Genomic DNA, 10,916 nt, shown 5'->3' on the forward strand with positions numbered 1-10,916 from the left:
GTGTTTGCTGTATTCTATTCTTGACTGGGCTCACTGAATCATTCAGGCAATGTGCTTTGTGTTTACCTTGTTGATACAATTTTAAAAATAGAATTTCACAAAAGGCCAAATACCAGCTGTGCACCAGTTTGTAAACAATTGGTCAAAATACATTATGAGTCAGGGCTGAACAATAATTTACATGTCAAACAGCAACAAATGATTTTTAAGTCCTTTATTTAAAATGAGCAAGCAAGTCAGGAATCTATATTTTGAGCAATTTACTTGTAAGGGCAACATCAGTGTACATATGTCATGGATAAATCAGGAGTTGAAACTAAAAATCACTACTAATTAGAAACAACATGCCACTGAAGGACAAAATAACTTTAGACAAAAAAAGCAAGCATTTTTCCTAAATGTTCTCCTGAACTAAACCGATGCACTAGGGATGAGTAGCGTAATAACTTTTTCTGTCTCGAACGTCTCACTTCTTCCTTCCACCTCTCTCCTTCAGAGCCAAATGAATGATGGAACCATTGGTCATGTTGTAATAAGCCAAAGAGTTTGAATCCTTGATGAATATGCCCTGTAAAACAAACATGACTGTCACGAATCTGTAAATCTGATTAATTTGGATTTAATAAAATGTTCCAATGAAGTAAGAGACAAGCTGACCTCATACTGCAATTTCTGTTTTCCAGCCGGCATGCCTGTCGCCTCATGGATTTTGACTTTAATGACAGACACCTGTAAACACATTTCATTTATTTATCCATAAGTCTGAAACGGGCACATCTTTAAGAACACATTTAAAAAAAAAAAAGATGTATATTAACATACCTGGTCTGTAAGTGGGACAGTGAAATTCAACACTTGGCCATTTAGCTTCCATTCGCTCTTGTCCTGCATGTTGGGGACCTGCACTTTGATTGCCACAGGACCCTAAATGGAGCAAGAAATGTGGCAAAACAAAGAACATTTGGATTTGTTTGTACACACTCCATGTTACAAAAGTAATGTCCAATGTGATCACATCCACTGTGACGGAGTAGACCTTCAACCGTTGTGGCCAAAATTCTATAAAATGCAGCCAGAAATAGTGTTTCCACAATTTAAATTTTTCTTTTCAAATCAAGGTGTATATGTTATTTTTCTGCACAGTGCAGGTTATCTTAAAACCTTCGTTAGGATAAATAATCTTAGCTGCACATAATTCAGTGTAGTTCTATGCACCGTTACTAACAGACCTTGTTTCGGCGAAGGAACTCTTCCTCTGGGATGAGGTTGTCCTCCGTCTTCATCTTCTTGCTCATTGGTTCGTCCTCATGAGGAGGGGGTGGGTGGACGGGCGGCGCTGGGGCAGCGCTGGGTGGTTGTGGCATGGGAGGAGCGGGGACAAACGCTGGAAGAAAAGACAATTTCATTTAGCTATAATTACAAAGAAAAGAAGTGAATGATGAACACTTTCCAAGACGATTCTGGGAAACCTTGAGCTTACCAGTTGGAACAACCATAGGGGGTGGCCTGGGGGCCATGAGGTGGGGCGCTGGTGGCATGGGAACCACGTTGACACGAGGAGCAGGAATCATAGGCGGCATCTGTGTAATGACTTGACCTGGCGCCAGACGCACCACGGGGGCCACCGGGGGCCGTGGAATCACAGGTACGGCAGACAACAGAGTGGTACGGACTGGAGGAGCCACCTGTTGAAAGGCAAATTAGAGTGTCACTTTAACTTTTTCTACATTACTACAAATATCAGTATCAGTAGAATAAGAGATTTTCTTCCATGACGGTCCCTTTATTTTGTTTTATCACCGTTTTCATAACCTAAATGACAGCTGGTAGAGAGCTAAGATTCTGAAAAGAATAACTCTTAATGATGCTTTTCTTTTTTTAAGTGAGATTTAAATATTTTGCACTGCTTCTAAAAAAAGTGACTCCATTAAACTAAAGACCATACTCTTTAGTTTTTGGTGTTGAACTGTTTATTTAACAAAACCATTTTTTTTATTGTGAATTTTTGAGTATCACTTTTGGAGAAAAGCTACTGTAGCTTTAGCAGCACCATATCATACTCTGATTAACAGTTCATATGATCAGCATGATGTAAGAACTCCAGAATTTTAACAACCTAACTCCATTTTTAAATTATCCAGAGCTTAATCTGTGATCTGTCTGCTTCCTTCTCTGATCTTCATTAAACCATTTTGAATAACATCTTACTGAGACAGGTGGGCGTGACACGGCTGTGACAGGAGGACTGGGTTTAGGCAGATTTGGTGCTGATGAGGGGATGGGAGGAGGCTGGTGAATTTCACTTGGCTTGCTGGGACCAATTTTTTCCTTCGTTTCATCTTCTCCCACCAGTCCTTTGGCCTTGTGAATGGCTTCGATCTGCTCCTGCAGAGTGATGTTGGCCTGCGCTGCCTGCTGCGTACGAGCCATGCTCCCCGAGTGGCCATCCCAGGTGACCTGTAGAACAAAAGACGCAGAAAAATAGAAAAACAAAACACAAACTGTTCATATTTAAGGAAATAAATAAACTGTCATGATTTCATGTTTTGAGATTTTTGAACCAACAGCTATTCCTACCTTTTCTTCTGGCTTCTGAATTTCCTCCTCACCGATCTTCTTTCCGATGGCCGTCTCTTCCACACCAAAGATATCGGTACGCCTCTCAGCGAGCTGCTTCAAGCTGCTCTCAATATCCAAACCGGGAGCGTAGACTTCATCCTCAGTCTGCCTGTCTCTAATGCTTCGGTCTCTCTGTTCAAGCCAGCGCGGATCCAGCAGGCCGATGCGCATGTGCTCCTGCATCTTACTGGCGGGGACTTTCTCACCGGTGATTGGTGAAATAAGGTATTCGTCAGGAGGTGCAACCGAGGGCTGTGGCTTGGAAGCTGTAAGGGCAAAATAACACGAATTTGATCAGTTTCCAGTCCTCCTACAGACATTTCAATGTGGATATCTACTAATACCAAAATAATTGTAATAAGTTTTTATCATCACTTTTTTTTACGGTACAACAATAAAGACAACATAGAAACGATTATTTGGATCAAAGTAAACTAAGATATAAATGAGTGAATTAAAAGTTACCTTTGGGGTCGTAGTCCTTGCGAATAATAACCTGTTCTGGAGCTGGAGGCAGGGGAGGTGGCATCGGGTTGTCTGGTGGCAATGGAGCCTTCATACCTTCATCATCGTCATCAGATCCCTGAAGAAACGCATGGAAAATTCTGTTAAAGCAGATCTTTTAAAAGTACTACTTTCAAGTCATGCACTGGCAACGTGCTTTGTAGATTTCTACAAACATTTACAAAGCACTCATTCTTTATCCGATCTAAAATTGGTACAAATGGGCTTGTTTAGATTCTGCCTGACTCCTCTGCCAAGTTCTCACCTCGTCCATGTCCTGGACTTGTGTGTCTTGATCAGGTTGTGAAGGCTGGCCATCAGCCCGCTTTTCTCGTTCATCCTCTTCATCCTCACTCTCCACCTCCATCTCCACCTCTTCGCTTTCTCCATATTTCTCGTAGCGCTCCTGGATCAGGATGCGAGCCCCAAGCTCCTCTGGTGTCGTGGGTGGAGGGAAGTGACCTTGAGGGAAGAAAAACAAAAGCAAACAAAGTCAAAACAACTAAATGCCCAGCTTGCACGCATAAACTAATTGCTGATATACTACCTTGTTCGTTGGGCTGGAAATCCACCGTCTCCACCACCACAAAATCATGCCAGTCTATTTGTGCGTAAGCGACCCGTTCCTTCTCCCTTTCCTCTTCCTCCTTCTTTCTTTCACGCTCCTGGTATTTTGCCCATTCGACGCGGTACCTCACCTGATTTTTGAATCCGAAAACAATCAATTAACAGGGGAAATCCGCAATGATTAGCTTTCCGTTTTCCACTTATAAGAAATTACCTGGTCCATAACTTCCTTTGGGTTCTCAGCTTCTTTTTTAAGTTTGATTATCAGGCCTTTGGGAGGGATCAGGATCTAAAAGAGTGACAGATTAAAGTGTAGTTAACATCTACACAGTAGCACAGACAACTGAATCAGATTAAGGCTGAACCTTGTAGTTCACCTTCGTGTACTGTTCCACCAGTTTGGTGAAATAGTTGAAGAGGCTGTGCTGTGGGCGCAGAAAGTCAAACTGGTAGTTCCTCTGCTCCTTCTGCATCAGCTGGGTGAGAAACTGTCGGCCATTGCGAGCCACAAACTGCGCAGTGAGCTTCACAACATCCAGATCAAACGCAGAGATCGATGGAGGGTCCGCAATGAACTCAAAGTCGGGGGGTGGCTCTTTGGGGACCACGGTCTCCTGAATCACCTGCGACTGCACCTAGAAATAAACGCGGCATCGAAAACCATCAAAAAAACAGCTTGCTCAAGTAGAAGCCCCAAAAGCGGAAATATGGAGTAGGGGTAGTGGGATACCTTTTGAGGAAGCTGCTGAGACTGCTGCATGGCTTGCTGCTGCATGACCTTAGGCACTGCTGCAGATGGCTCTTGTGCCTTACCCTCCTTAAATTCATTGACCTTGTGGCGGTAGTAAGCATGGTAGGGATCATTGGGATTGAGGAAATTAAATTTGGGGTTGTTGATCTCATTCTGACGGATTCTTGCTTCAAACTCTGGTCCATTCCTTTGAAAAGAAGTTGGATTGTAAAAGGAAACCCATTTAAGACTGGAGGTGTACCGTCTACTAATGCCACATTCAGAATAACTAACCTGGCAACAAAACTGGCCGTCTTGTCCACAATGTTTCGGACTTCTGGAGGAGGGTAAATGATGCCAACGATGGGCTTAGTGGCTGGAGTCTCTTCTGCAGGTCCATCATTCTGCTGATAAAATTCACAAATGTTTAACAGTTCAAAGGTTACAACTCTAGAACACAAACGTACTTTATAAAATAAATTACAATTCACAACAGAGTGATTTATTTTTCTATTTAATTCAATGGAAATGCTGAATAGAAAAACCAAACCGAAACAATCTAATTTCAACATGTAAATATTTACAATAATTAAATCTGACTGACAGCAAAGCGTAAATAGGATTGCTCGTACATTATTTCTGTTTCATATTTACAGACAAATTCAGGCTCAGTTTGACAAAAACGTCATAATACCTTCCAACCATTTTTGTCATGAAAGCACAACTTTTTTTATGCTAGTTAAATTGTCCAACAGTATAACTCGATTTATTCTTCTTAATTTAGTCATATTGACTCATTTTCCTGCACCATCTTAAGCTTACTAATTTTTGGAGCAACCACTGTTTTGAATAATTAAAAAAAAATTTCGACAGGAAAAGTGGTCTTATCTATTAACGCAAGTGAAACATTTTGAATGAAGCTGTACGATTGAACACAATAACTACTTATTTTGGCATTATTATCAATTGTCTTACAGAAATATGTCCAAGCTCAACCCTTGACCTTCAGAAGAAATTCTTGGATGTGCAATTAAGAAAAATCAATAATATTTTGTGGAGCAAATTTTATTTAGAAAGCTATTTTAATAATTCAGAAAAGAAAAATGCTGCATTCAAAGGCTGTGTAGGAGTCGGGGGTGTTGCGGTTCACGTTGTGCGCGTAGCTCAGACGTAGAGCGGGTGTAACATTAACAAAAGGCCGTCTCAGGTTCGACTGCAGACCGCGATTAATACCTGCATGTCCTCCCCTTCTCTCTCTGCACTTCTTCTTGTCAGGCTACTAACTAATAAAGGTCTCTAGTGGCCCGCTGTAAACGAACTACCGGGCGCCTCCGTGCTAACGAGCTAACCCACTCATTCATTCGTGCTCAACAAGCCCACTTCTTGTTTTAAAACCCCAAAACACACGTACACTCGGACAAATAATATGTTTCACAGCAAGAACGTGGACAGAACTCCACACAGTGTTTCCGTCGAGTCGGGTGGTCCAGCCGTTAGCATTAGCTTAGCTCCGGCGTTACCTTGTTGTTGGCCTCCGGCTGAACCATCTGGACGGGCCCGGGCGGCATGGCTGCGTCTCCACTGCTCCAAACAGACAGCTACCTGACAACAACAAACACAAGTGAACACACGCCGAACCCAATTTAGTTGTAAAAGTTTTTTTTTAATGTAATGAATTACAGGTAAATTGCCAAACTCGTAATACTTACTGCGGTTCAACCTCGTTGGCGTAATGGAGGTCTATTACATCCGGAAACACGCCGCAATGCATCATGGACCTTGGAGTGGCGTTCTTGTCGTTGTCGGGGAAACGCGATGTAAACAAGTCAGATGGGTTATCTCCATGTTTAACTGGGAACACATAAAACCAAATTGTGAGACATGAGTGAGCTGCTGGGCCACCAGGACTGCATCAAGAGCCTCCGGAAAGACCTGGTGGATATTCAGGGTGCGATTATGGACGTGGTTTCCAGAACCGGACCGATCAGTTACACCTCCTGGAAGTTTCCCAACAAATTGGCGAGCGATCTGGATTTGGTGGACCTGCTGGAGGAGTATGACTTTGTGCATGGAGAGGACGCATACAACCAGCACTCGCACGTTGTTTTACTGGAGCTTGTGGTTGACAGGTATTACACAAAGCTGTAAAACTATTCTTATTCTGTAATTTATTTATGTTTGACAAACTTTAAGTTTCAACCACAAGCTTAAGCTTATTTTATTTGGGTTTTATGTGGTGCAGGGTTTTAAATGTTGTCTCTGCAGCCACTCTTCCGGCCAATACTTTGCAGAAGCACCTTTTGCTGGATTACAGTCGCAATGCAGCAAATGCTAAAGAATTTTGCTCAGGAAAAAAATTTTTAGCAAAAAGAATTGTTTGCTAATTTTTTATTTATTTTTTATTTTGTTCAGAAGAGACTGGTTTTGTTTATGAAATAAACTTTGTGCAATGTTTCTTCTATTTCTCAATTGTCTACTCCTTTCTGTTGGTCTGCGACACACAATCCCAATGAAATGTGTTAAAATTTGTGGCTGTAAAGAAACAAATGCGAGGAAATGCTATGGATATGAATACATATGGAAGGAATTTACATAAATGTGTAACAAGATGATTGTGCAAAGCCTTCTCTTAACATGCAGCTTTCTCCTCTGCTTTGACTAGACTCCTCTTCCTTCTGCAAAGTGTCAGTGTTTATAGTGAACTGCAGAGGGGGAGACAGGGAACAGACCAAATCCATCAAAAAGGGTGCCTTTCAGTGGGCCTTGTGGTTAGGAACTATTGGGGTGCTTTGCTTCAGTGTGTGAACAAGAAGGTAAGCCTGACTTCGTTGCAGATTGGACGCAACGTAAATATTTAAGCACATTTCAATTTTTTGTTTGTTTTGGGGTTTTTTTGTAGGAGAACTCCAAAGACATAAAACAGACAAAAACAAAGACATTAGATTACTCAAAGACAGGGTCATACGTGTCTTCCCCAACCAGCTCAAGCACTCACTTCTGCAGAAATTGCTCATCTGCTTCGTTTTCGTCGACCTCACCCCAGAAAAGCGAACATTCAGGTCTAATTCACAATGCTCCATTCTATCCTAAAGTCAAACACCACAATGCTGCCTGTCAGACGACATCCCTCATTCCCTGTGATGCATGTCATAGAGTCCAGTCCCTTCTGAGAAACACGGGAGACGCTTTGATAGACCTTTTCCAGAGTGAGGGACTACCCTCGTCTCTCAAGCGTCTCTCAGGTGCCATGAAAGACACGGTGGGTCCAGGACAGATGACGGTGGGTGATGTCACCCAGTGGGCCCAAGAGCAACTCAGGGACATGCGTTGCCTCGCGAAGCATCTTCAGGATGTGCGGAATACCGTCAGGCCTCTTCGAGAAGCCCTCGCAAAAGCTGAAGCAGATCGAAACAGGTTGGGTTCTCAGCTGGCAAGCGCGAAGAAGGAGTTCCAGCAAGAGGCGGAAAAACACCAGGTCTGCATAGTCCGACTGGAGTCTTCACTACAGAAAGCAGAGAGGACCTCACAAGAAAGACAGCAAAGGCTACAAGAAGAACAAAATCAATCCAAAAGAGGTAGTAAAAATATTATTTATTTGGAGCTAATTACAGAGGAAAGCTTAGAAAAAGAGTTGTGACTGGGGAGAAGGTTTACTTTACAGCAGGTCAACAAAAGTACAGCGAGAGCTACAGTGGATGAGCACATTGAGTGATCAGATTGACCAGTCAAAGTCCTGACCTAAATTCAGCTGAGATTCAGAAATCAATGTGCATTTCTACTCCACATTTATGACCAGTTGTATTTGTTTTTTGAAATCTGGGACAATATATATTGATGATTGTGGTTTAGATGTGAAACAATGGGACCATATAAACATTTTTCTCTGATGTGTTTCTAATAGAAATTTTGTCCTTGGAGGTGAGCAATACAAGACTCAAGGAGAAAGTAAAACTCCAGCAAGAAACGTTGGAAACACTTGGTAAAAAAAAAATGAAAAAATGCTGACTTTCTTTTCACCCATTCTTTTTTTAAAAAAAAAAGATATTTCTGCATAATGAACCACTTATCATCCATTTCCTAATAGTGGGTGAAAAAGAGGGACTTCAACAGAAAGTGGAAACACTACAAAGAGAGGATGAGACCTGCTGTGAACTGAAGCAAATGATCCAGAAGCTCGAGGTCCAGCTTTGTGACATGCAACTTCTTCTTGACAAGGAGAAGGCCAAGTATCAGAGCGTTTTCCGACAACAGGAGGTCAGATAAAACACAGCTGTTCATTACTCAAATCAATAGATTTAAATACCTGTTGAGTCAATGCTGTATGGCTGTTAATCTAGTCAATGCAGGCCAAGCAGAGGTCCTTATTAAAGAGAGTCGATGCTCTTGATGAAGAGCGTGAAGAACTACAGAGGCGGTTGGATGAAAAAGAAGAGGTACAGACCAACTTGGACAATCAGCTGAAAAAGATAATCGATTTGAAGGAGCAGCAGGAGACTAAGGTCTCTCTGCAGCAGGTAGATGAGAGCCTTTCCATTTCTGTAAGTCAGAGACTTATGCTAAATGCTTACATAGTTGCTTGCTTCCTCTAGGACATCTGTAGCAAGCTCCAAAAAGAGAAGCAAACACTACACACGAATGTAGAGGAGTTGGAAAAGCATGTAGCCGAACTGACGGAGCACGTGCAAGCATTGAGGGAGAGAGAGAGACTCTTGGTGGCTTTCCCAGAGCTCAACAACTGGGCTTATACTCAACCACAAAGTAGGAAACTCCCACCTGCACTTAAAGTCCTCCACACAACATATTTTGTAGTACAAAAGGCTTCTTTTACTGAAGTAACAGACCTCCAACCAAATCTTCTACAGAAATCCAACCTGTAATTTGACTATATTAAAAGCAACTAAGACTATTTTTTACAGAGCCTGTCTGGTGACATAGAATGAGGAAAAGAGAGTCATAGCCACAACTTAATAACTCACTGCCATGATTTGTTTAACTTGTGGGAACGACTAGTTTACTTCGTGGACATGACTTAATAATAACATTAACATTAACATTAATAATGATAATAATGGACAAATACAATCTCTTTTTGTTTTATTTCAATCTGGGAATGAACTCTGATCATATTCTTCAGCTGATAGGCATGGAATAATTCCCAGCAAGACACTTAATTCGGCTGCTTATAAAGCAGGGGATTCAACACAAACAATATGCTGACCTCGGGGAAGCTGTACATTTCATCATGAGCAGCTGATAGAAGGACCTGGAAGACTATGGCGGTACAGGAGAATGAAAAAATATATTATTTTTGGCCACGATTATAGTTTTTTTCCACCCATGTCACCAGATGGACTGTAATATTTTATGTATATTTGACTTTTTTCAAGGTGATCAGTGTCTTGGAACTGTATTTGATAAATTTCTGTTTCTGTAGGGCAAAAAATACTATTTGACGCAGAGACCTATTTGTCATAACTACTCTTCAAATGAAAGAGTGGAGAACAGGTTGAAAACAGATGTTTTTTGTGTGTGAGTTTATGCCACTGAAAAAATAGAAATAATTTCTGCTTTTCTGAATATTTTCTGGGTTGGTTAATAAACTGAAGGTGTTTACATGTTCATGACACAAATATCACAGAGGCACTGTATTTCTGGACCTGAATTTAACAATTAACATATAACTCATCATTTCTGCAGTGGCGAATTTCAATCTTGAATTATATGATGATTTTGTTTTTTTATTTGCCAGGTACAGGAAACCTGATTTTGGATATGGAGCAACAGCAGCAATCAAATAACATACGCATCAAAATTCTAGAACAGGAAAATGTTACTCTACACAAAAGCCTCGAGAAACTACGACAAAGAGGAATATCACCAAAGTAAGAATATGGGTAGTAAATATGAGATGTAATGATATGAGATATGGCGTTGGATGAAAAGTCGGATTGGATTCCTCTACTGTTGCACATTTACACCAGCTCTCATGTGATCTTTGGATGATGGAAAACTGCTTTGTCTAAACAGGAAACTCCGTCTCAACCCACATGAAGCCGGGAACAAAGTGAGCCAGCTGTAAGCCTGAGCGTGTCAAGTCCAAGAAGTGAAATCAACAAAATACTAAAATAAAAAAAAATATGCTTTTGATAAATGTCCAACTAATGTGCATTTGTTGGACATCTGAAGTCCAGCAAATGCACTTCAGCAAGTGTATATGCTGTAAATGTGGTCCAGGATGGTCACAATTCATTATTATGCATAAAAAAAAGAATGACTGGGATGCAGAGCTTTTGGAAAAAGTATTGATATCCCTTGAATGTCACTCTTTGTCATGTTAAAAGCTGCAATGTACTTTTGTTTCGATTTTGTGTGATAGTTCAACACAACAATAGAACATAGAAATTGATTTCTACATTTCTTTACATGTAAAAATATTTTTAAAAAGCTATATTAAAAAAAATCAAACAATAAGTTGTAATATTTTATACATGTCAGT

At 41.0% G+C, this 10,916-nt stretch overlaps 2 protein-coding genes across 3 annotated transcripts; one reads left to right on the forward strand and one right to left on the reverse strand.

Moving 5' to 3' along the window:
* Window positions 1-199: 199 nt before the first annotated feature.
* Window positions 200-6,190, reverse strand: sf3a1 (splicing factor 3a, subunit 1). 2 transcript variants are annotated; one of them, XM_055050820.1, is made up of 16 exons: window positions 6,130-6,190; window positions 5,941-6,022; window positions 4,715-4,824; window positions 4,421-4,628; window positions 4,068-4,325; window positions 3,905-3,979; window positions 3,671-3,821; window positions 3,389-3,585; window positions 3,085-3,202; window positions 2,578-2,885; window positions 2,209-2,457; window positions 1,481-1,685; window positions 1,230-1,384; window positions 823-924; window positions 658-729; window positions 200-568 (listed from the first exon to the last, which is right to left on the reverse strand). In XM_055050820.1, exons 2-16 carry the CDS (start codon window positions 5,986-5,988, stop codon window positions 467-469), a joined length of 2,358 nt encoding a protein of 785 aa, XP_054906795.1. In that variant the 5' UTR covers window positions 5,989-6,022; window positions 6,130-6,190; the 3' UTR covers window positions 200-466. The 2 variants fall into 2 exon arrangements, with proteins under 2 accessions (XP_054906795.1, XP_054906794.1); XM_055050819.1 differs by having other exon boundaries at window positions 4,715-4,827.
* A 22-nt stretch (window positions 6,191-6,212) lies between these two features.
* ccdc157 (coiled-coil domain containing 157) lies at window positions 6,213-10,852 on the forward strand. Its single transcript, XM_055050821.1, has 9 exons — window positions 6,213-6,549; window positions 7,083-7,233; window positions 7,320-7,995; window positions 8,322-8,399; window positions 8,505-8,674; window positions 8,758-8,934; window positions 9,010-9,178; window positions 10,170-10,302; window positions 10,448-10,852. Exons 1-9 carry the CDS (start codon window positions 6,302-6,304, stop codon window positions 10,497-10,499), a joined length of 1,854 nt encoding a protein of 617 aa, XP_054906796.1. The 5' UTR covers window positions 6,213-6,301; the 3' UTR covers window positions 10,500-10,852.
* The last annotated feature ends 64 nt before the right edge of the window (window positions 10,853-10,916 follow it).

The sequence above is a fragment of the Poeciliopsis prolifica genome, unplaced genomic scaffold, assembly GCF_027474105.1.
Source record: "Poeciliopsis prolifica strain line A6 unplaced genomic scaffold, Auburn_PproV2 SCAFFOLD031, whole genome shotgun sequence".
Lineage (NCBI taxonomy): Eukaryota > Metazoa > Chordata > Actinopteri > Cyprinodontiformes > Poeciliidae > Poeciliopsis > Poeciliopsis prolifica.

Coding starts and splice junctions, on each gene's coding strand:
- ccdc157 (XM_055050821.1), top strand. CDS start 6,302: ATGAGTGAGCTGCTGGGCCACCAGGACTGCATCAAGAGCCTCCGGAAA. Junction 8,675..8,757: donor GCGTTTTCCGACAACAGGAG/GTCAGATAAAAC, acceptor CTGTTAATCTAG/TCAATGCAGGCCAAGCAGAG. Junction 8,935..9,009: donor CTAAGGTCTCTCTGCAGCAG/GTAGATGAGAGC, acceptor TGCTTCCTCTAG/GACATCTGTAGCAAGCTCCA.
- sf3a1 (XM_055050819.1), bottom strand. CDS start 5,988: ATGCCGCCCGGGCCCGTCCAGATGGTTCAGCCGGAGGCCAACAACAAG. Junction 4,326..4,420: donor CTCAGCAGCTTCCTCAAAAG/GTATCCCACTAC, acceptor GTTTATTTCTAG/GTGCAGTCGCAGGTGATTCA. Junction 569..657: donor AACAGAAATTGCAGTATGAG/GTCAGCTTGTCT, acceptor TTTGTTTTACAG/GGCATATTCATCAAGGATTC.